Source organism: Gopherus flavomarginatus, chromosome 9, assembly GCF_025201925.1.
Source record: "Gopherus flavomarginatus isolate rGopFla2 chromosome 9, rGopFla2.mat.asm, whole genome shotgun sequence".
Taxonomy (NCBI): domain Eukaryota; kingdom Metazoa; phylum Chordata; order Testudines; family Testudinidae; genus Gopherus; species Gopherus flavomarginatus.
The window spans coordinates 57,529,226-57,555,383 of record NC_066625.1 but is presented as its reverse complement, the minus strand read 5'-3'; the positions used below and the strand labels follow the sequence as shown (position 1 = coordinate 57,555,383).

At 40.0% G+C, this 26,158-nt stretch overlaps 1 protein-coding gene across 1 annotated transcript in view; it reads right to left on the bottom strand.

Moving 5' to 3' along the window:
• CHRNB4 (cholinergic receptor nicotinic beta 4 subunit) overlaps window positions 1–23,959 on the bottom strand; it is a 28,360-nt gene extending 4,401 nt beyond the window's left edge. Inside the window, exons 1-4 of the mRNA XM_050967023.1 lie at window positions 23,905–23,959; window positions 15,224–15,369; window positions 2,418–2,462; window positions 2,193–2,302 (exon numbers count right to left, since the gene is read on the bottom strand). Of these exons, the coding sequence (XP_050822980.1) occupies window positions 2,193–2,302; window positions 2,418–2,462; window positions 15,224–15,369; window positions 23,905–23,959 (356 nt within the window). The remainder of the gene's footprint in view (window positions 1–2,192; window positions 2,303–2,417; window positions 2,463–15,223; window positions 15,370–23,904) is intronic.
• Window positions 23,960–26,158: the final 2,199 nt, after the last annotated feature.

The following is a 26,158-nucleotide window of genomic DNA, read 5'->3' as shown; positions in this document are numbered from 1 at the left end:
TGCATTATTACACCCCATTGAGATGTATACAGGGATGTAAAACTTATTTCACCCATCACCAAAATGCAGCCACCTTTGCTTTGGAACAGAGCCATTAACACCACATGGCAACACTTTTAAACAGTTTTGAGCAGGAAGTGAAGAAGAATGCTATATTCACTTGGGAATACAGGGGGAACAGAGGCAGAATGAATGCAATGACGTGAGCTGTAATTTAGGCAGGATAATTTTGATTACAGCTCCTGCACTTACTCCTGTGGGATTTTTAGTGCCCACAAATTCTCTTGGTTTTGTGTCTCATCCAAAAGACTAAAACTGTACCAGAAGAGTGTCCTCCATCACTGAGGTGAGTCACTGGTTCAGTGGGAAGAGTGTTCCCTAAGTAATGGTGAACATCACTTCCTGACGCACTTTAGTGCTTCTTGGACTAACAGCTTGATGCCGCTTAGCTTATGATATTTGTTAGGGCAGCAATGCAAAATGGCATGACTACAAATAAATATTCCTGAAAGTATAATCAGTCTGAGATTTAATGGAAAAGGCTGTTAAAATGATCCCAAGATTATTTTGCTTAAATACGTCATTCACTCAAGCAACGCTATTTCCCAAATAAGTATCTGTTGTTAAACTTAACTGATCCTGTTATTGAAGGACACGGTGAGACTAGAAAAGAGTAACTATTCATCACTTTATTTCTCTGTAAATTAACAAACACATGAATAAAACCTTGAGTAGGACAGTCATTTTTAATAAAACTGGGTTAGTCAGTTTTTAAAGTTAGATGAGAGAAAATATAGTAAGAGAGAAATTGTCTGAACTACAGTACTTTTTATATTTTTCCTTTTCATTTTTATTAAAAAAAATAAGGGGGGAAATATATAATTTAGAGGCAATCTATCTTGAGCAAAAAACTCAGATCAGATTCACCACTGATATAAACAGCTCCATTGACTTCAACTGAGTTGCACCTACTTACTGAAGCAGAAATTATATGCCATAATTTTTAGATATAGGCATAAGTAATTATTTACTGTTAATAAAGCTCTTTGAAGAGGAAAAGAGCCATGTAAGTATTAACATTTTTCTTCTAAGTAAAGTGTGAAACAAATAAACAGCCAAATAAATTCTGCACATCAATACAGCGTGTGTGACACAGAGTACTGATGTGCAGAGTATATATATAATTATATAAATATATAGAATTCTCCTAGTCTGTTACAGTTTAGAGGTGCCAGTCTGACAACTCCAGAGAAAAGAAGTCAACTGAGACCATCAAAGCCATTTTATGTAGGTAGTTAACAGCCACCAGAGGCAAGCATGTTTGAATCACTGACAGCTTGGGGCAATTACAACTAGCAGCATAGAAGTGTAAGGCTCTTTAATCCATTACCAGTCATCTGGTACTGAGTAAAATAGCATCTCTTTACCTTATTCATTTTATCTCTTCATGCTAGTTCTATCAGCCTGGATCTACAAAGGACCATAGGTGTGACCCTAAGCATCACAACGCAGAACTTTTAGGTGTCTAGAAACTCACAGAAACAACACTGTGACCCACAAAACCTGAGTTAGGCACCTGGCACTCTATACAATGAATGGGGAGAGAGAGGTTCCTTAGAATACAATTCACAGAAGCCAGCATGCTAGGTGGGAAACCACCTATACTAGGCACTGGGAGATGCTGACCAGAGGAGGGCGTTCTCTGCCCTGCTTTGCTCTCAGAGAGAGGTTCTTAAGTCTGGGCTGCAGGGAACTGCCTATCTGTGCTAGTGATCCATGAAGTGGGAGGAAGACATGTTCTGGCACCTAAATTGAGTGCAGGACCTGATCCGATATGTGGGCTCAGAGGCCATCTAATTCCACACAAAACGGCTGGGAGGATAAGGAGGAAGACCACCTTTATAACCTTTAGCCCAATGGTTAGGGTAATCACCCCGAATGTGAGAGGCAACTGGTTCTAGTTCCCCCTCTTCCTGATGAGAAGGGATTTGAACAGGGATCTACCACTTTTCCTTGGAGAGAATTTTTCACTGTGAAGTATACAATATTATTCATTTAAATAATATTCTAAGCTTACTGTAAGCTTATTTTCCCTGCAATAGAAAAAGATTTGTGTTTTTTTTCCTTGCTAAATCAATAGGATTTTTGTTTCTGTTTAAAATCTTTACAACATTTTTTGTATCAAGACTTACTTATTGTAAAGCACAATGTCTGGCAGCCAGATGTGCTTAGAAGGGATTCTCAGTTTATTTATGCCGTCATAGTCAGAGGGCTGCCAAGCCAAACGATAGTCAGTCCATTCCTAGAGAAAGAATTGTACAGCAGTGATGTAAGTTATTTTGTGTCAGTCAAGTCATACTGACAACAAGAAAGCAATGTGTTGATACATGGCAATAGCATCTGCACAGGATGGTTACCTGGTTTAGCCAGACATTTGTGGTCATGATCTGTTCACGTTCATTCTAAAGAAGGAAAAAACATTTATAAATCTATACTGTACAAAGTTAGTCTTATTATTAGGATTTATTCATTAATTTTTCAGGAATACCTCAAACTCCTGGCTGCCTAAAACCATTGCATATAATGTAAAATCTTTTATAACATTAGGAATCTTTCTGCGTCTACTGGTCTATCATTAAAATGCACAATTCTGACTATATTAATAATCACAAAATATGACATGGTACAGTATTTCATGCAATTATGTTATTCATTATAACTATTAACTAAGATGAACTTGGGTATGTGCAGATTTAAGAAGCTGTTTTAAAAACCCAAGAACAAGTAATGGGTAAAGTAATAGTCTTTTTCTATTAATAATCTTTTTCTATTAATCAGGCCAATGGAATTGTTGTTTTGGATTATACCACTATTGGGGCTAGTACAGGTGAGGGCTCTCATCCACTCTGAACTGGATGACCTGCACCTAGGAGTATTAAAAGAAATGGTGAGGAGGTCTCTGAACAACTACTGTTGATTTTTAACAAATCTTGGAATACTGAGAGAGTTCCAGAGGACTGGAGAAAAGCTAATGATATACCAATATTTGAAAAGGATAAATGGGATGACCTGGATGAGTGCAGGTCAGTTAGCCTGAAAATGATCCTAGGCAAAATCATAGAAAGGCAGATATAGAACTCAGTCAGTATAGAATTAATGGATGGTAGCATAATTAATGTCAATCAAAATGATTTTATGGGTAATAGGTCTTGTCAAGCAAATTTGACATAGATTTTTTTGATGAGATTACATGTTTAGTTGATAAAAATAACTGTTGATGTAATATACATAAAATTCTGCAAGGCATTTGACTTAGTCCCACATGTCATTCTGATAAAAATAAACAGCGATCCTAGCAATATGCAGAATCAATGAGGCCCATATTAAATGGATTAAAAACTGGTTAACTGATAGATTGCCAAAACTAATTGTAAATAGGGAATTATGATTCTGTGAGGATGTTTCTAGTGGGATTTCAGGGGGATCTGTTCTTGGCCCTATGATGATTTGGAAGAAAATATAAAGTCATTGCAGATAAAATTTACAGATGACATAAAAATTAATGGAGTGGTAAGTAAAATGAGGATAGATAAATTATAAAGAGATATTTCTATAAAGCTGAGATTCCTGAAGCCACACCAGCTTTGACATTACCGTAAGAACCAGAAAGATCCCAGCAATAGAACTAAGACTTATTCTCACTACAGTTTTGTGTTGATTCAACAATGTAAATAATTCTACCACTGATCCAAGAGCAACAGTAGCCTTAATGACACGGATGATGAAAAACAATAAGGCTGAGAGAAGAACAAAGGAATGTAAAGCAGAGTGGCCTGTGACAGTTACTAATGTCTGAGTGAGGCTGGCAGGGAGGGTATCCTATCTCAGACAATTGCCAGTGCCAAATGCTTCAGAGGGAATGAACAAAACAGAGCAATTTAGAGTAATCCATCCAGTCCCAGCTTCTGCCAGTTGGAAGTTTAGGAACACCCAGAGCATGGGGTTTCATCCCTGATCATCTTGGCTAATAGTCATTGATGGACCAGTCCTCCATTAACTTATGTAATTTTTTTTAACCCAGTTATACTTGGCCTATGCAACATCCCATGGCAGTGAGTTCCACAGGTTGAGTGTGTGTTGTGTGAAGAAGTACTTCCTCTTGTTTGTTTTAAACCGTTGTTTATTAATTTAATCAGATGACCCCTAGTCTTTTTAATCTCTCGTATGGAAGTTGTTCCACACCTGTAATCATTTTTATTGCCTTCTCTGCACCTTTTCCAATTCTAATATATCTTTTTAAAGATGGGGTGACCAGAACTGCACAAATTATTCAAGGTGTGATATTTTCTTTTATTATCTATCTCTTTCCTAATGGTTCCTAACATTGTTAGCTTTTTTGACTGCTGCCGCCCATTGAGTGGAAGTTTTCAGAGAACTATCTATGATGACTCCAAGATCTCTTTCTTGAGTGGTAACCGCTAAATTAGACTCCATCATTTTGTATGTATGGTTGGGATTATTTTTTCCAATATGCATTACTTTGCATTTATCACTGCAGAATTTCATCTGCCTTTTTTTTCGCCCAGTCAATTTAGTGAGATCCCTTTGCAGTCTGCTTTGGACTTAACTGTCAAGTAATTTTATATCGTCTGCAAATTTTGCCATGCACTGTTCACTCCCTTTTCCAGATCACTTATGAATATGTTGAACAGCACAGGTCCCAGTACAGATCCTTGTGGGACCCTGCTATTTACCTCTTTCCTTTGTGAAAACTGACCATTTATTCCTACCTTTTGTTTCCTATCTTTTAACCAGTTATTGAGCCATGGAAGGATCTTCCCTCTTATCCCATGACTGCTTAATTTGCTTAAAAACCTTTGGTGAGTGACCTTGTTGAAGGCTTTCTGAAAGTCAAAGTACTCTATATAGATTGGATCACTCTTACCTACATGCTTGTTGACTTCTCCAAAAAATTCTGATAGATTGGTGAGGCACAATTTCTATTTAGTAAAGCCATGTTGACTCTTCCCCAACATATCATGTTTATCTGTGCATATAATAATTTTTTTCTTTACCGTACTTTCAAACAATTTGCCTGGTACCATAGTTAGGCTTACCAGCCAGTAATTGCCAGGATCACCTCAGGAGCCTTTTTTTAAATAGGCATTATATTAGCTATCTTCCAGTCATCTGGTATGGAAGCTGATTTAAGTGATTGGTTACATACCACAGTAAGTAGTTCTGTGACTTCATATGTGAGTTCCTTCAGAACTCTTGGGTGAACACCATCTGGTCCTAGCGACTTATTACTGTGTAATTTATGAGTTTGTTCCAAAATGTCTTGTATTGACACCTCAGTCTGGGACAGTTCCTCAGACTTGTCACCTAAAAAGAATGGCTTGCTTATGAGGATCTCCCCCACATCCTCTGCTGTGAAGTGGTAGATGGTCTCAGTCCAGTTCCTCGTGGACACATCACAAAAAGCCAACATAACTGTCACATGTTAAGAGTAACAAGAAGGATTTCTTCAGGTATCTTAGCAACAAGAAGAAGGTCAAGGAAAGTGTGGGCCTCTTACTGAATGAGGAATGCAACCTAGTGACTGAGGATGTGGAAAAAGCTAATGTACTCAATGCTTTTTGCCTCTGTCTTCATGAACAAGGTCAGCTCCCAGACTACTGCACAGCACAGTATGGAGAGGAGGTGACCAGCCCTCTGTGGAGAAAGAAGTGGTCCATGACTATTTAGAAAAGCTGGACGAGCACAAGTCCATGGGGCTGGATGCGCTGCATCCGAGGCTGCTAAAGGAACTGGTGGATGTGGTTGCAGAGCCATTGGCCATTATCTTATTCATAGATTCATAGATTCTAGGACTGGAAGGGATCTTGAGAGGTCATCGAGTCCAGTCCCCTGCCCTTATGGCAGGTCCAAATACTGTCTAAATCATCCCTGATAGACATTTATCTAACCTACTCTTAAATATCTCCAGAGATGGAGATTCCACAACCTCCCTAGGCAATTTATTCCAGTGTTTAACCACCCTGACAGTTAGGAATTTTTCCTAATGTCCAACCTAAACCACCCTTGCTGCAGTTTAAGCCCATTGCTTCTTGTTTTATCCTTAGGGGCTAAGATGAACAAGTTTTCTCCCTCCTCCTTATGACACCCTTTTAGATACTTGAAAACTGCTATCATGTCCCCTCTCAGTCTTCTCTTTTCCAAACTAAATACAACCAATTCTTTCAGCCTTCCTTCATAGGTCATGTTCTCTAGACCTTTAATCATTCTTGTTGCTCTTCTCTGGACCCTGCCCAGTTTCTCCACATCTTTCTTGAAATGCGGTGCCCAGAACTGGACACAATACTCCAGTTGAGGCCTAACCAAGCGCAGAGTAGAGCAGAAGAATGACTTCTCATGTCTTGCTCACAACACACCTATTAATGCATCCCAGAATCATGTTTGCTTTGTTGCAACAGCATCACACTGTTGACTCATATTTAGCTTGTGGTCCACTATAACCCCTGGATCTCTTTCTGCCGTACCCCTTCCTAGACAGTCTCTTCCCATTCTGTATGTGTGAAACTGATTGTTCCTTCCTAAGTGGAGCACTTTGCATTTGTCTTTATTAAACTTCATCCTGTTTACCTGAGACCATTTCTCCAATTTGTCCAGATTATTTTGAATTATGACCCTATCCTCCAAAGCAGTTGCAATCCCTCCCAGTTTGGTATCGTTTGCAAACTTGTCTATGCCAATATCTAAGTCATTGATGAAGATATTGAACAGAGCCGGTCCCATAACAGACCCCTGCAGAACCCCACTTGTTATACCTTTCCAGCAGGATTGGGAACCGTTTATAACTACTCTCTCAGTATCCGATGAAGTGGGCTGTAGCCCATGAAAGCTTATGCTCAAATAAATGTTAGTCTCTAAGGTGCCACAAGTACTCCTGTTCTTTTTTCTCTGAGTACGGTTATCCAGCCAGTTATGCACCCACCTTATAGTAGCCCCATCTAAGTTGTATTTGCCTAGTTTATTGATAAGAATATCATGTGAGACAGTACCAAATGTCTTACTAAAGTCCAGGTATACCACATTCACCGCCTCTCCCTTAACCATAAGACTCGTTATCCTGTCAAAGAAAGCTATCAGATTGGTTTGACATGATTTGTTCTTTATAAATCCATGCTGGCTTTTCCCTATCACCTTTCCACCTTCCAAGTGTTTGCAGATGATTTCCTTAACCACTTGCTCCATTATCTTCCCTGGCACAGAAGTTAAACTAACTGGTCTGTAGTTTCCTGGGTTGTTTTTATTTCCCTTTTTATAGCTGGGCACTATATTTGCCCTTTTCCAGTCTTCTGGAATCTCTCCCGTCTCCCATGATTTTCCAAAGATAATAGCTAGAGGCTCAGGTACCTCCTCTATTAGCTTCTTGAGTATTCTAGGATGCATTTCATCAGGCCCTGGTGACTTGCAGGCATCTAACTTTTCTAAGTGATTTTTAACTTGTTGCTTTTATATTTTATCTTCTAAACCTACCCCCTTCCCATTAGCATTCACTATGTTAGGCATTTCTTCTGACTTCTCTGTGAAGACCGAAACAAAGAAGTCATTAAGCATCCCTGCCATTTCCAAGTTTCCTGTTACTGTTTCTCTCTCCTCACTGAACAGTGCGTCTACCCTGTCCTTGGTCTTCCTCTTGCTTCTATTGTATTGATAAGAAGTCTTCTTGTTTCCCTTTATTCCTGTGGCTAGTTTGAGTTCATTTTGTGACTTTGCCTTTCTAATCTTTCTCCTGCATTCCTGTGTTGTTTGCCTATATTCATCCTTGGTAATTTGTTCTAGTTTCCATTTTTTATATGACTCCTTTTTATTTTTTAGATCATGCAAGATCTCGTGGTTAAGCCAAGATGGTCTTTTGCCACATTTTCTATCTTTCCTAACCAGCGGAATAGCTTGCTTTTGAGCCCTTAATAATGTCCCTTTGAAAAACTTCCAACTCTCCTCAGTTTTTTCCCCTCAGTCTTAATTCCCATGGGACCTTACCTATCAGCTCTCTGAGCTTACCAAAATCCACTTTCCTGAAATCCATTGTCTCTATTTTGCTGTACTCCCTTCTACCCTTCCTTAGAATTATGAATTCTATGATTTCATGATCACTTTCACCCAAGCTGCCTTCCACTTTCAAATTCTCAACAAGTTCCTCCCCATTTGTTAAAATCAAATCTAGAACAGCTCCCCCATCCTGAGTAGCTTTTTCAATGTTCTGAAATAAAAAGTTGTCTGCAATGCAGTCCCAGAACTTATTGGATAGTCTGTGCCCCATTGTGTTATTTTCCCAACATATATCTGGATAGTTGAAGTCCCCCATCACCACCAAATCTTGGGCTTTGGATGATTTTGTTAGTTGTTTAAAAAAAGCCTCATCCACCTCTTCCACCTGGTTAGGTGGCCTTTAGTAGACTCCTAGCATGTCATCACCCTTGTTTTTTACCCCTTTTAGCCTAACTCATAGACTCTCAACACCTCTGTCTCCTATGTACATCTCCACCTCAGTCCAAATGTGTACATTTTTAATATATAAGGCAACACCTCCTCCCTTTTTCCCCTGTCTATCCTTCCTGAGCAAGCTGTACCCATCCATACCAACATTCCAATCATCTGTATTATCCCACCAAGTTTTGGTGATGCCAATAATGTCATAGTTGTATGTATTTATTTATTAGCACTTCCAGTTCTTCCTGCTTATTACCCATACGTCTCGCATCTAAGATACTGGTTTGATCTTGCCTCCCAGTCTTGCCCTGACCCTCCTTTCTCTCTGCCATTATAGCCCACGCTCCCTCTTATTTCTGACCCATCTTTGAAAACTCATGGCGATTGGGAGAGGTCCCTGATGACTGGAAAAAAGCTAATGTAGTACCTATCTTTAAAAAAGGGAAGAAGAAGGATCTGTGGAACAACAGGCCAATCAGCCTCACCTCAGTCCCTGGAAAAATCATGAAGCGGGTCCTCAAGGAATCAATTCTGAAGCACTTAGAGGAGAGGAAAGTGATCACAAACAGCATGGATTCACCAATGGCAAGTCATGGCTGACTAACCTAATTGCCTTCTATGACAAGATAACTGGCTCTGTGGATGAGGGGAAAACAGTGGACCTGTTATTCCTTGTCTTTAACAAAGCTTTTGATACCGTCTCCCACAGTATTCTTGCCGGCAAGTTAAAGAAGTATGGGCTGGAGGAATGGAAGATAAGGTGGATAGAAAGCTGGCTAGATCATTGGGTTCAACGGGTAGTGATCAATGCATGTCTAGTTGTCAGCTGGTATCAAGCGGAGTTGCCCAAGTGTCAGTCCTGGGGCTGGTTTTGTTCAATATCTTCATTAAGGATCTGGATGATGGTGTGGACTGCACCCTCAGCAAGTTTGTAGATGACACTAAACTGGGAGGAGTGGTAGATACACTGGAGGGTAGGGATAGGATACAAAGGGACCTAGACAAATTAGAGGATTGGGCCAAAGGAAATCTGATGAGGTTCAACAAGGACAAGTGCAGAGTCCTGCACTTAGGATGGAAGAATCCCACACACTGCTACAGACTAGGTACTGAGTGGCTAGGCAGCAGTTCTGCAGAAAATAGGATGACCAGACAGCAAATGTGAAAAATTGGGATGAGGGTGGGAGGTAATAGCAGCCTATATAAGAAAGACCCAAAAATTGGGACTGTCCCTATAAAATCAGGACATTTGGTAACCTTAGCAGAAAAGAACCTAGGGGTTACAGTGGACGAGAAGCTAGATATGAGTCAACAGTGTGCCCTTGTTGCGAAGAAGGCTAACAGCATTTTGGGCTGTATAAGTAGGAGCATTGCCAGCAGATCGAGGGACATGATCATTCCCCTCCATTCGGCATTGGTGAGGCCTCATCTGGAGTACTGTGTCCAGTTTTGGACCTCACACTACAAGAAGGAGATGGGAAAACTGGGAAGAGTCCAGTGGAGGGCTACAAAAATGATTGGGGGCTGGAGCACATGACTTATGAGGAGAGGCTGAGGGAACTGGTCTTATTTAGTCTGCAGAAGAGACGAATGAGGTGGGATTTGATAGCTGCTTTCAACTACCTGAAAGGGGGTTCCAAAGAGGATGGATCTAGACTGTTCTCAGTGGTACCAGATGACAGGACAAGGAGTAGTGGTCTCAAGTTGCAGTGAGGGAGGTTTAGGTTAGATATTAGGAAAAGCTTTTTCACTAGGAAAGTGGTGAAGTACTGGAATGGGTTACCTAGGGAGGTGGTGGAATCTCCTTCCTTAGGTCTTGGCTACACTGGCGCTTTACAGAGCTGCTACTTTCTCGCTCAGGGGTGTGAAAAAACATCAAATTACAGCGCTGCAAAGGTGGAGTACCTTTGGAGGGAGGCGGAGTACCTGCAGCGCTGGGAGAGCTCTCTCTCAGCACTGGTGCTGCGACCACACTTGCACTTCAAAGCTCTGTCGCGGGAGCGCTCCCGCGGCAGCGCTGTACGGCTGCAAATGTAGCCATACCCTTAGAGGTTTTTAAGGTCAGGCTTGACAAAGCCCTGGCTGGGATGATTTAGTTAGGGATTGGCCCTGCTCTGAGCAGGGGGTTGGACTAGATGACCTCCTGAGGTCCCTTCCAACCTGATATTCTATGATTCTAATGTGTACCCTGGTAGGAAGTCTCAACAAGATGACAGAGACTGAATGGTATGGAGACCTATCTGGTTTCTTGTCTTAGAGGTGGTTACTCTAGCTGTGGGAAGAGGCTCATTAGTGGAAGCCTCTCCTGCTGCTTCTTATGCTCTACCCATTCTTTGGATAAACAGAAGTCTCCTCAATTCTGCACCTTTCCCCAGGATTAAATTCATGGGTACATACTCTCTAGAAATAGGTGAGTCGTTACCTGGCAACTTTAAATTGACCAAATCTCATTGACTCTGTTTTTCTTGTTAGTAGGCTGTAAACACAAAGGGGCCCTTTAAATTAAGTAGCTTGGCAGCCAGCATAAAAGCAATTTGGATGGAAGATAAGGACAAAAAGGTAATCAAGCTGTCCTTAGATGTTGCTGCAGACCTGCAGGGCAACAGCAGAAAGTGGAGCTGGACTGGCTTTTCAGATAAGAAACGCCAGTGAAAAGGGCCAAAAATACAAAGATAAACTAAATCATTTAAGACTCAGTATTGTCCCTTAGCAATATTGCTAACTGCCTTTAAGTTCCCAGCCATTGTCCTGGGTTAGCCTGGTCTCACTAATCTCAATGTCATATTTATCTCTAGAAATTGAGTCTGTGTCATCAAATTAACAATGTTAGGTAAATAGAATACTTATAAGTAATAGCTAGATTATTATTTGTTTTTATTTTCGTTCTTGGTCTTCTGTTTATTTTATTGTCTATTCTGCTTGGGACTCGGTTGAATTCAATAAATCCGTTCCTTCCTTCATTATTCGTCTGATGCCATACTAGTTGGTCAGTGAGACTCTTGATCTCTCATTTTACAGGAAGATTTATCATAAAGATGCTATAGATTAAATCATGTGAGGCCCTATATGGGCCTGGATCCTGGAAGTCCTTTCAGGATAGGAAGCAGGGTTGTAGGGTTGTTGTGTTACTGTGACAATGTGAGTGGAGGCTATGCATGAGCAATAAATAGTACAGTAACTCCTCACTTAAAGTCGCCCTGCTTAACGTTGTTTTGTTGTTGTTGCTGATCAATTAGGGAGCATACTCTGGTGCTTGCAGAGTAGGGGAAGCTGCCCTGGAACCTAACCCCCTCTGTTTACATTAATTCTTATAGGGAAATTGGATTCGCTTAACATTGTTTCACTTAAAGTCGCATTTTTCAGGAACATAACTACAATGTTAAGTGAGGAGTTACTGTACATTTCAGGCTCCCTGCACTCTGCTCCCCATTGGGTATGTCTACAGTGCAAATTAAGGTATAATTGTGGGGTAGGTAGGCATACCCAAACTAGATTTAATCTTGATAGCATGGGTAATGATGGCAGTGAAGACTTGATGACATGGGCTAGCCACCTCAGTATATGCCTGCTGCTGACCCTGGGTATGTACTCAGCTTGTTAGCATATGCTGGGGTCCATGCCACTGTGTCTTCACTGCTGTTGGTATGGGATGGGAGCTAGTTAAATTAAAGCTAGAGCAGGTATACCGTACAATTGCACTGTAATTTACTGAGTAGCTGTATTCTAAGACCGTGTCTACACTACGAAAGGGTGTTTTTAACATATGTTAACTAATGTGTTAAGATCTTATGTGGACAATACAATTTAACTTGTGATGTGGTCGAGGCAAACTCTCTAGGATTCCTCCAGCTAGCACATATGGAAACTACAGCTTGCCTTCTCTTCGCTAAGATCTTAACATGTTATCTAAGGTGTTAAAAACACTTCTTTTTCTAGTGTAGATATCACCTAAGAGTTTGTCCGCACTAGTGTTTTTTAATGTTAGGTAAATGATTGCCAATTCATTTGCATTAGATAACATGTTTGTATGATCAGGTCTGGATACTTCACAAGTACTTGTGGTTTACCTTATCTTGAGCTCTAGGAATAAATATCTGTGGAGTGTTCAAGGTAGCTAATTTTATCTGTCTGTGCATTGATACCATGCTCATCACCAGTGTCTGATAAAAGGAAAACACACTGCTTTACTCCTACACAGAACTATAGTATAGCCTTGTTTCATTTGCACCCAGGCTGTTCAGATATACTGGGTGGAAGAGAGAACCAGATTGGTCATGAGACAATAGAGACACCAAAGTGATCGGGGGGCAGAGGGTAAGTTGTTCCAGAAGTTGTGAAAAGCCGTGTGTCTTTATACAAGCTGCAGAGGCAGTTGTTGAGAGCCTCTCTAATAGTACAGCAAGCTGTGTCAAGAAGGTGGAAGTCTGCATCTGGGCTAACTATCGCCAAGTGTAGGCACTTTGGCAAATTTAAAGCAGATATCCTGCGGCATGAAGGACAAGGAAGAGCCTTTGGATAGGATTCCTTCCACACTTAAGAGTTATGTCATTAGCAATATAGTATGTATAAGCTTTATGGGTCCGGAGCTCCCCTCCTTGTGAGCAGATGTGGGCATGTGTGTCTCTGGCACAGCTTGGATGACAGGGAGGGGGCAGTGGCTTTGCTGCACATATCTTCCCTCTGTTCGAGCGTGTAGAAGGCTCCCTGGCACGGCTGGGCCTCCAAAGACGGGAGGGAAAGATTCTGGAGGACTTCTGCTAGGAAATCCCTGAAGATGGAGCTAATGCCCCTAAAAAGCACCATTTACTCTCTTAGGAAGCATCTGTCCCTATAGAAGAAGTGGTTGGAGTTGATCAAACGGCAATGCTGTGCCTAATCAATTCTTGCTGCCATGTGGGCTCTGGAGGAGATGCCTAATCCAAATGATGGGCTGGGATCTATGAACTTACTGTTTACCCTATTGCTCCTGGGTTCTGTGGGGTTTGCAGACCATGCTCCCCCCTACTCTGTGAGTCTGTACCCTTTATTCTTTGTGGGAGGACCATGGGGACACTCTGGAAGGGAAATCTCTCAATATGTCCAGATGGAATATCCTAGCAGAGGGGAACATTGGACCTATAATCCCTTTGTTTATACTACAATATCTGTTGGGTAAGGAATTCCGTATATTCAACCATATCCATTCATGCAGCTTCCTGTCACTTCCATCGGTGTCTTTCCCCTTCCTCTCTTATATCAAAATTAGAAATATGTCACTTTCCAACTTCAGAGTACTTTATAATTAATCACTAGTTCATCAGGGCACTCCTATCCCCATTTTACAGCTCGGGAGACTGAGGCAGAATTCAAGACATCATCCCTATTTATGGGCCAGATGCTCTTCCCACTGCAGTCAATAACAAAACCTCCATTGCCTTTATTGGTACAGTATCCTGCCCTAGAATAGTGCTTAGGTATTGTGTACAATACCTGGACAACAAGGGGTTAAGGTCCTACTCTGGACCTAGACAGCTCTACCCTGCCATACCTGTAGGGTGTGCTCCAACTGGAGGAACAGTTAAAATGCTGGGGATCAACTAATTTGGGGCAGACCAAAAAGAGAGCAGACTCTCCAGCAGAGAGCAGAAGGAAGGCAGAAATTTCTCCCTAAAACAGCCCAAAGGTCCCTCCCTCATATAAGCTCTGGACTTTGGTAATTCCCTTAGTTTTTTGTTTGGCCTACCCCAGCAGGGAAAGCCCTTTGGACTGAGATGGCCCAGGAGGGTGGCCCATGCCATGGGAGAAGGCAGTTGCCACCTGAAAAAGGGAGATACCATGCTGCATGCCACCACCAGAAGGTGCTTTGTGGCAAACTGGCAGCCTTCAGGCCACCTTATCCCAGGCGGTGACTTGGGACAATCATGGGGGGGAGACAGAAGTGACCCAGGGAGGGAAGCCTTAAGCAGCCTCTGCTGTCAGATCAATGATAGCCCTCAAAGGGCCTTAGGTCACAGCCCAGTGGAGTGGGAGGGCCCAGGCTCCCCTACAAACAACCTCTCTGCAGGTCATGGGCCTTAGCCCTGACCACTAGGTGACACTACCTGACCAACCAACCCCTGAGTAAGGACCATCATAGGCACATATTTAATTTTAAGAATGTGCTTGAGCTCCATTTAAGTTAATAGGACTAAAGCTCATGCAAAAGTTAAGCATATATCTAACTGCTGTCCTAAATAGGGATTGAGTAAGTCCTTTCCTAAGTGATTTGGTCTAGACCCCACAGAGCTTCAGAGCTCTTGGACAGGAGTTCCTGGCCCTCACTTCTGTTCTCAGATCATACCACATTTTTTCACTGTACTCAGCAAAAGATAATTTATCATTATATACATTATGGAGGAGATCCTCATCTGATGTAAATTAGTGTAGCTCTGTTGAAGTTGATGAAACTATGCCAGATTGTGTCAGCTAAGGATCTGGCTCTGTATTTTTTCAGGATTTTATAGTTTGGGAATAAATAGACCTCCTTTTGCTTGAATAAAGGTTATACTTACACATTCTGAATATTGCCTGATGGACAAATAGATAATAAAACATATGTATCTGCCCATGTCACTTACAATTATATAAACCATATAACAACAGAGAGACAGTCATGCTAATACAATCTGTCACATACAGAGTGAGCTACCTTCAAAGTTCTGTACAAATAGTAATGAACGAAGAGGCACATCTTATTCAAACTTACCACACTGATTAGCTGTGCCAGGGAAACCTGCAGTTCTATAGATACCAACTGCGAGGAGTTGACAGCAGGGCGAATTAACTTATTATACCTGGCAGGGCTCAGTAGGTGGTTCATTAGCTTCTCCTCAGCATCTGCCGCGTTGCTTCCTGTAAAACAGCACAGAACAAGATCCCAGAATGAAGAAGAGATTACATTATGAAGCGAGCATTGCAGCACAGAATCCGCATTCAAATGAAATAAGAAAAGCTCTAGATTTTTGAAAGACTCTAACTGAATGTGAAACAGAAAAATCTGGGTTTATTATGAAAGCCCTTTGGGACAAATTCTGCTCTACTGAAGTCAGCTTTGTTGGACAAGGCATAAATCAAGGCAGAATGTACTCCTTTGCTTTTCATGTTAAAACTGGAAACTGTTTCTTCATCAGTGCAGCACCAAACCAATAGGTACTCTCTGTGGTATGGTGTGAAATAGAAATTGGAAGTCCTTTTTCATGTTTTAGGAAGAGATTTTTGAAGACACAGAAGACAGATCTCCAATCCCATTTGTGACTTGAAAATCTCCCCTTTAACTATCCTAGCAGATGAAGGCAGAATCCCAGGCAGATGTATGGTAGGAAAAGAGTGTGCTATGTAGAGGGAAGAGTCTGGGGATAAACTGTAGAAAGGTTTTCAAATGATTAAAGATCACTGTGTATTTCTGGTTCTAGACTTTTTTGCTGAAGTATAGCACTGTTCTAGACTGGGCCTTCTGACACTTGGAAACAAAAACTGAGGTGACCAACAAAATCCTAGGTGACCAATTATTTAAGTGACTGTAAAATATAACATCAGAGGGATTCCGGGTTATCCAGTAACCCAGAACGTTTTCTGTTAGTTGACGTAGTCTATGGCACAACTCCAGAGATAATGAAATCTGTTATTAGGCTCTTGCTTATGTTCTCTAAGTGTTGTCCTCTGCAAACTATTGTTGACAACATAATAGATTAAGAGGCAAATTCTGCTTTTAGTTACGTGAGTGTAAATCTGGAGAAACTCCATTGACTTCAGTGGTATAACTCTGAGCAGAATTTGGGCCTAACAGATCAACGCTGTTACTGTTATAGACCCCAGCAGCTTCCCATAGGGATACACGTCCTCTACAGGAAGCAGGCAATTTATATAAAGGCTAGATTCTTTTCCTAGTTACAGTGGTAAATGTAGAGTAACTCTATTGAACTGGTGTGACTGCACTGACTGACGTAAATGGAATTTATACTGGTGTGAATGAGGAGACATTCTGGTCCAGGGGATAGAGATATCAGTAATGTAAATATCTTCTTCCCTTCCAAATAAGCAAGTAACTCTATCCCCAAAAAATCTGGGGAGAGGGGAGATAATCTGATCCTGGGTAATATTTCTCCCACTTACACCCTCTTCACCCACATTCCCAATATTTCTAAAAACATAGTCATTGCAGAGCAGTTATATGCAGTAAAGACCATTAAGCATTACAAATATTTCACATTTATAATACATTAGGGTAGCATGTTCAATACACTGTAGCATATCAGTAAGACCCAAAGAGGACCAAACATCAGAAAGCTTGTATCCAATAATCTTCTAAGTGGTTGAGTTGCTTATATCTGAAGAGTTGCTTAATTTGACCTAGAATTGGGCTAAACTCTCTTAAGAACAGGCTTTCTCTTGAGAATCCTGGTACTTTTGGATTATACCAAGGTTAGAAATGCTACAAGAAGAGTCTTTCAGCATTTCTGCTTCTGATTTAAATGAGGAAAATGTAGGCTATAGTCAACCAAACATTTTCACATCTAAGAGTAGGATCTATTAAAGCTTTCAGGAGAGGTTGAGGGAATTAGGTTGCTCATTCCCTTAAGAACCATCATCTAGCAAGGCATTGATAGCGTAGCAAATTTACACAATGCATGTCAGAAATGTACACTATCTCTCTCTCTCTGCAAATATGTCCATGATGCACACTCACTAGCTTAACCTCACACCTTTAATTAGTTTACTGATGTTTCCATGGGAGAAGATGAGATATAGAACAATCAGTGATCAGTGCCTGTATTTGAAAAGATGAAGCTAAGCAAAATGCCAAGTATTTGCTTTGCATATTTTCCACTGTGAAAAGAGAGAGATTCGTGAAATTTTACAAAAGCAAAAACTGCAGAAATGTCAACATCCTATGCTCACAACATTCTTTTTGCCTGTTAAAAAAAAATTATTCAGATCCAACCTGATTGGCATTGACTCAAAGAGGAAAAATCTCTGGTATAAGCCATGAGTCTTCTAGAGCAGTGTTCTTTCCATGCCTCAGATCCTACTTTGCCAGTCTGGTGGGTCACCGAGACCCGATGGAGTTGGTAGAGTGGTGTATGATGCCAGCGGACTGCCTAAGATGACATTGCAGTCTCAAGCATTGGAATTCCCAACAGTCAGTAGTGTTGACAGCAACAAAGTGTTTCATACAGGCACTACATTTTTCACTCTCTAAAAATCCAGTGAAAAGTTGGTGTCTTCATCAAGTAGGATTTTTTTTCCACAGAGCCCTAAGAAAAAGAAATTATACCTCCTTTGGTGATTTGTGTAGCCTCTGGTGATTTAAAGGTGTAATAGCGATAAAAAGACAAGATGCCAAATTATCTTCACATTTATGTCGTTGCTACCACATTGAAGATGTACCATTGTAAGTGAGAGGACAGTTTGGCTCATGGGACATGTGGGTACGTAAGTTAGGGCTCACATATAGGCCATGGATTTGACACAGTAGTCACTACAATTGGGTGATGGGGCGTTCAAAAGCCAACTTGAGTATCCACCTGCAGTGTGTTAACAATGTGGACAATTTATTAATCTTTATATTAGGCTCACAGTATGCCTGAACTAGGAATGCCATATAAGAACACTTGAACATGTCCATTTGGTTAGGAGAACCAGCTTAGACCTGAATTCGAGGCAGATGCAATATACTGCATAGGATCTTCAAGAGCATTGAAAAAAAGTGGAGATTTCCCCTACCCTTTAGAAAAAGCTCTGCTTGTCATTTAACATCTTGCTTACTTTATGAACTAGAAGTGCCACTTTGAGATGATGTCTGTTGCAATGACCACTCAGTGTGTGTTCTGTAGCTCTCAAGCTCTGAAAATACTGTCATAACAAGAGACAACCATGTGATCAGTTACCAAATGTGATCAAAATAATTCAGACTGAATTGCTCAGGTCAAGAACTTCCAGACAAATAGCAGCCAGGTGGGAAAAGATTTTTATTTATTGTTGAGTTATTACTTTGTATGTCATGGTATCCATTTCTACAGAAATTTATAGGGTAAGAGTAACAGTCATTCAAAATGTTTCACAAGACCTTATTATCTAATGCAGATGGTAAAAAGCTGAGTTAGCAGTTCATTCCTGTGTCTGTTTCTTTAGACTCAGTCACAGCAGCAACAGTAACAAATGCAAGCCCTATACTATTTTCACCAAAATGGAAAATTGAAAACATACATCAAAATTGTTAGCATGCTGCCCTTTCATCTGTTACTCCAGTAACATGCTGGGACAGCTTCAAATGGGTAGGGAAAGAGTGTGACTTGTTCTCATCCAGAAGAGCCTTGATGTTCCACTGCTGTTCTTAAGGAACTCACATTATAATATGCAATAGTAAAGCCGTTTTTTTCTTGTTTATTACTATTAATGAGCTATTACATATAACATCACCTCTTTGGCAACAAACCACAATTCTCTCCTTTCTTCTTGTGGAAGTGAGAGGCCGGTACCACTGGTGTTTCTCTTCCCTAGGGCTGAGTTACATATTGTGGCAATTGACTGCTCTCTGGGTAGACACAGAATAATAAAGTTAATGAAGAAGATGATGATGATCATACCTAGCCTTTCTACAGCACATTTCAGTTGAGTGAAACTCCCATTCATTTCAGTGAGAATTACTCTGGAATGACACACTCAAGATCAAAGAGAGTCAGTAACAGAATGAAAGCCAACATTCTATCTGGAATTAGGCGCAGGATTCTTGACACTCCTCCCCTGTCAACTCTAACCCCTAGCTCATGCTCCAGCTTGAGAATGGTACAGAAAAGTATCATTTTCTTCTTTTGAATGTCAAAAAATTTGTTCAGTTTGCCTCCTTTCCTCATTATTAATAGCTGCCTGTTCCTAACTGCTGATATTCACAAAGCCCTGCAGTGAAAAATTCCACTCAGTTTATTGTACTGTGATTAATTTCACTGCTGGGATGCTTTCAGGGTAATTTTTCTGTTATGCAAATGTTGTGTTTGGTGTTTTTTCTAATATGTTATGGACATGAAAGGCCAGATTCTGCCCTTCAGTAAGGCCCCTGAGCTTCTCTGACACTACAACAGAGCTGTAAAGCTGCACTAAACTGGCAGCTGAAATTTCTCTGAACTAGGAGCCTTTGCATCAGCCTCCTCAGACTGCCAGATGGTGTAGGGGATGGGCTCAGAATATGTGGCTAGAGTGCTGATCCTCAGCCAGTGTAATTGAGACTGTTCTAAGCTACAGCAGGGCCAGACTGGTCCCTAGCTGCCCCTGCAATTGGTAAGCACGAGTGGCTTTAAGCCATCTTGCTCCCTCTCCTCATCCTCTGCTCTGGAGCTGCTGAGGATCTAACCCAAAGAATATCGCATTCTGCTACCTTATGCCTAGAATTGTCACTCAGTGGGGTTTTGTAATGCGACAGAAAACCAACTGGGTTACTACAAGTTCAGAAAGGGAAGCTCTTTCAGTGGCACCATTCAACTTTTTCCACCCTGAGACTCATTTGAGAGTCACAAAGCACTTAGCTAGCTTTTCTTTTTCCATATTCTATGAAGCTGGTGAAATTCAGTTCAAATACATCAGTGGGATTCAAGTGCATATTTAAACTAAGCATGCATTTGAGTGTTTTGCTGAATCAGCATCTCACCTGACCTACAGCACCCTTGCTGCCTCTGTCCAGGGCCTCTCTTGAGCAAAGACTGTCAGTTGTGTGGTGGATACATGGTAGGAGAAGACTGCCACATTTATTTTGAATAGTCATGTCTTGAACCCAGGGCTCTATTCTTGAAATAACCTACCGATGCTAACATGCGTATTGGCATCAGCCATAAAGACTGTGGGCTTTTGGTCAAGCAGTAGGGCAGCATGGATAGATTATAATGAGGCTGTTCTATTTCCTATGAATCAAAGCAACGCTAATATGTTACAGTGGAGGATGTCTCTTTGTGCCAGATGACATTCTCCCATTGATGTCAGTGGTGCAGGATTGTACCAGAATACTGTACAAAGTGGATGTTTTATGTTGCAACTTTTGTTCTTTTCTCATATGCTCCAGAAATTGAATTGTAATGTCCACATTTGAAATCAGTATTCAGATATAACAATCCTGATCACTCCCTTCTCACAAACCTTTCTGTGAGCATTGATTTTAGACAATCTTCAGTTAGAATATCTTGAAACCTGTGTTTTCTTTCTCCCATGTGGGGGATCTCCCATGTGGGGGATCTACTTAATAATGGTTCTTATGAGATGAACCACCAGAAAAAATAAGATAACTGTAGCTCTGCACATCAGAACAGACCCCACAAAAATGTTCCAAACTATTTGAAAAGTTTTTCAGACCAATGCTTCTGGGTGGCTGTTTTTGTTCTGTTTTCAGTCAAAAACCAGAGTACCATATACGATTTTAATACCATATTCGTACTAGCTGTGGCATTTCTAAATCCAAATCTGTCTCATCAAAGGCCAAACAAGATAGAATTGTGCTGATCCATGCTGAACTCTAGGCTTGCTTTCTTTTCTTTTCTAATATATCTTCTCACTAATGTAGAGTAAAAATATCTATATAGTGAAGAAAGTGAGAAATACTACAGACCCAGAGTGATTAATTTGAATTGTGTGTTTATTAGAGGTGATGTCTTGTGGTTGAAAAGAGTATTTCTGTTTAAACACAAAGATAATATTTTAAAATCAGTGAGGTAATTTCAATGTATAAATAGTCTCAGCAACAAACCCAGTGCTCTAGCTTCTTTGCATAAGAAAGCCAGATAGAAATGGAGGGCAGTTTGGTATGAATTAAATGGAGCTGCGTGACCTCTGCTAACAAATTTCAGTGCTTATATCTTTGTTAATTCATGATATTAGTGTTTACACCCATCTGAGATTATTCTAGCAAATGAGTTTACTCCCTGTAATATCTGCTTAAATGGCCAATGGTAAATGAATACTGCAGAATATTTGCAGAAGGTGAATTTTGAATTTGTGTTCATGAGTATTCTCCACTGGAAATCTGATTCTAAACCTAATCTGCTTCCAAGTGGGAAACCAAAACATCCCATGGGACTTCATTCCAACCAGAACAGCTCATATTTGGAATATCAAATATTTGCAATGAATTGTTCACAAATAAGTTACAGGCTAAGAATTATTTTGAGAAATTCTTATGCAAATATTTTCAGATAATGAGTACATTTAAGAAACTATCAGCTGTTCCTGGGCAAGTCACAAGCAAGGTAATGAGAAGGAACTTTTTGAATAAATGATTCTTCTGAATTATCCATTCACGTCTAGCTTTAAATGACAATTTATCATCATTCAGATGCACAGATAGGATGCCACTAGATGTCACCAGTGCATTGACTTAAAGATTCAAAGGATCAAACTATGTCTGCAAATAGTGTCTAAAAATTATTTTTGTTCTGGAGCTGTTTTTATAATCTACTTTCTGTTTGCCAAACTACATATTAATTAGATGGCGCCTAAGGAAAACAAAGTAGCCAAGTGGACAAGGTCCTATATATTTCACAATGTCAGTGGCAATGTATTTCAAAGCTTGTTTTTTTTAAGTGCTTCTTTACTTGACAAAATGTTTTCCAAATGGCAGTAACCAACAAAAATGTTGCATTTGAGTAGACAGATGCTTTGGGACAAATGATTGTAACAAGAATAATCAAGCAGCTCTAATTAGGAGATGGACATATTTTTTTCACATACTGAAAACAGAAATGGGAAAAACAGCTAGGGCCAGATCCGCAGCTGGTGTAAATTGTCATAACAGCAGTGGACATGCTATGGTACAATGAAAGAAAACTCAAACTGCTATGTAATTTACAGTATACCTTTCAGCTGCAACGTTGTTTCCCACAGCTCATTTGCAACGACAAATTCCTTCCATGATATTTTGCATTTCATACTAAAAGAAACAAAATCATATGTTTTATTAAAGCATCAGTGTAAAATTTCTCTTTTACACAATCCAGTAATTAATAATGCAAAATTAGATTGAAATAGCTACTCACCACCTTCGACAGCTGGTCACTTTGAGAACATGACAACAAACGTGTTGGATCAATTTCAACAGAATGAAGTAAGGAGTAAAGTTGCAGCTACAGCTGAGTGCCCTGTGAACACCTTCTAAACTGCAAAACTAAACATAAAGCACATTTCCTTTGTTTTCCTGACTTTTAAGACCTTTTTAACAAATGTTGAGTCATGTTTAGAAATGGCATGTTGTTCCATGTGTAGAGTAACTTCTTTTGTTTTTCTTTCCTTCCCCCTGCAAAATGACTAAACGGACCATGGTAACTTGCCAGATTCTCTCCTACTGTCAGGGAAGAGAAATAACAATGTTCCATTGTCTCCTTGTACATTATTTACTGCTGTTGTTATTACTTCTCAAAATATTCTATGTAAAATTATTTATTTATGTAAAATCCATTGCCGTTGCAATCTGCTGCATTATAGTGTGGTATAGTATTAATGCTGGTTGTTCCAATACAGAGTAGCATCTACTGCAGCCTCGTTTTAAAGTTTGTTTTAATTTCTAATAAAAAATTATTGCAAAGCAATAGCAAATATTTACAGGGATCAAAGCTTGTCTTAATTTCTTTTTTTGTTAAATCTAAACTAGGCCTCACTCTTCAAATATTATGTTTCAAAACAGATCTTTTTTAAAAACTATATTTTATGAATAAAGTAAGAAAATGCTGGGTGCAGAAATAATGATCATAAGGGAAGGTTAGTCATTTGGGAAGCAGACTTTCATATCTACCATCACCACTAAACTAATGCTCTTGCCTGATTTTTGTGTATGGCTGTGTGTTGGCTAATTGCTGTATATAAAAATACAGGTAGGCTATAGTAAATGTTCTTAGTATAAGATTGAATGTGTTAACATATATTTACATAAACTTAATTGAAACAGTATTTAAATACTGTTAATCAAGTACTTAGGTAACAAGAACTTTGGGGAAAAAAACAAATCAGAAAGCATAAGGAAATATTTGCCTTGTAATTGTAGAATCAGGTGTGGGATACATTATTTTAAGCCACGCTTCTCTCCTTACTATTCACAGTCAGTCTAAACACATCCCCATCACTATCACAGATGATCCAGACAGCATCTACAGCAATATTCTTCCGTGATCATAGTTTCTTACAGACTTTGGCTTTTATTGAGTTATGTTAAATCCAAGTTACCATTGCTATATTCTGGTTTCATTAATACCACACAAGATAAAAACATTACTAAAATAACAGATTTAATGCATCTTTCTAAAGACGGTAAACTATCCCCCTGGAAGTTAGAGACATTTTGAAATCAATAACCCCATTGCTCCCTCCTCTTCCCTGAATGCCACAATTGTTCTACAAACTCTCCAAAAAGACACTCACCGTTAAAAGAAAAAGAAACCACTACAAAGAGAAAGAACCTGTGTGTATTCCTCATGGCAATAACAAAGAGGATGTGAATTACTGTTCTTCAGTGGAAACTGCTGAGGGTAGGCACAGCTGTCCGTGTTGCACAGGCATGAGAGAGAAAAGCAAACCTGAGCCTGAAAGATATTAAATTGCTGGAGAGAGAGAGATAGTAGGACCCAGCAGATCTCATCTGCAAAGTGGAGTTTTCATGAGCATGGGGATCCCTCCCCCTTTGCAATTGTTTAAAGAACCAGAGCAAAGGTAAAAGCATGTGAAAAGAAGAAACAGAATGTGCTAATATGAAATAAGCAAGAGGGGACTATAACGGTCAGTAAATAAACAAGGTCTGTAATATATAATAGCAAGAATTATGCAGTTGTCTAACATTTAAATAGCTTTCTCATTAGTGGATGCATTGGAGCTGGCAGGGACAGCTGGCTCGGAAAGAGCTAGAGATAACTGTGTTCCAGAAGCCCAGCTAATGAATCTCACATAAGTGAGTTATGGCCCAAATATTAGGATCACTTTTTGCATTAGTGGAAAAGGTGGTGGTGAATGACCAACTTTTCCACTATTTCCATTCCAAAACCCAGACTGTATGTGGTCTGTTTTCAGCTAGATCTCTGAAAGCCCAAGGAAGTTGCAGGAGGAGCATGGCGAATTCATTGTGATTAACATTAATAGGATTTTAAAAGGGAAGTTAAATCAGTCCAGTGAGAAATAATAGTACCAATAATAAAGACACTGTTGAGAGGTAGTAGGGGAAGTTGGAGAACTCTGTGCCTGTCATTGTTACTGTTTGGAGACTTCACATCCGGTATCAGTATATGAAGGGTAGAAAATGTTATGTATTGTGGGATATACAGTGTAGAGTCATGAATCAGGAAGCGGGGGAAAGAGAGCTCATCTACCCTTTAAGGACAGAGAGAATGAATGATAATTACTGCCCAGAAGGCCAAGTGTATTGCCCAATCATTGCAACTCTTAATCTATTTTAATTGCTTAACTTCTTACATGTATAGAAGGTAACTTTGTGCATGATCTGATTTTTACTCTTCTTTATTGATATCTTAAAGTTTGTATAAGGAGCTTTGAGGATAAAAAACTCTATGTATGTACCAAGAATTACTGTTGTGTTAATGTCCATATCCTCCAAAAGTAGTCACTTGTAATGCGTTTCCTCTTATCTAGATCCTCGCCTATGCCTTGGTAATCTGTTGTTATTTATATTACGGGAATGTCAAGAGGCCAAATCAGGGATTACATTACGCTATGTGGTGTGCACTGTAATAGTTGTTATATCACTCTCATTGCTTTCTCCCTCCTTTTTATTCCTTGTATGTTGTATCTAAGTTTAACTGATTTGAGCACGAGTTAGTAAATGCAGTTTGTGCTTCAAAAACACTGTAGGAATTTTAGAGACGGAGACTGAGAAGAGAGACAGGATGGAGGAGCTGTGAATTTATCTATGTCTGAGTGGATAAAAAAGCCACTGCAAGCCAAGTGATTGCATTTTAGTCCTACTTATTGCAATCAAAATATAACACTGTCCTTGCCCCTTTCCTGCAGCCTCCAGTGAAGCTCTTCCTTACAGTTCTAGATGTTATTTCCACCAGAAGACCAGCCCTTTGTGCAAGTTGTAACCCATACTATGTGTCCCAAATGGATTTCTCATACTGTACCTCTCCACTTCACACTACCTATCAAAACATGCATTCAGACTGGTATATTTTATTGTTCTGCATGTCAAAGGCTGTGTTAGAGGCCTGTGAATCGTATGGCCACAGAGGTTCCTACATCTCTGATCTTATCTGGCAATCATGGCTTTAGTAATATTTAGGAAACTGCTCAGGACAGCTGTCAGCCTTGCCATTCTCTTCAGCTTTTGAGGTTTTAGTGGAGCAAAGTGTCACTCTGCTGGAGAAAAACGCAAATGTTTGTTTTATTTTTATCCTCTGTGCTTCTGGCCCTCTTCTCCCTAAAGGAAAGACCTCCATCTGCCAACTGAATATAGCTCTTTGCTTTGGCAGCAGTCATATTAGTAATGGATTTATGGAGCCTGGAGTCATCTTGCACCATCTTTGCACCTATATCCTTCCTGCAGACAGTTCAAGCAGAATATTATATTACTTCATTGCTCATTCTGTGGTACCACATAAACCAATCTGTGCTGAACAATTAACAGCCCCATGTTGTGAAGAGTTTACAGTCTAAAGCCATGAGAAGG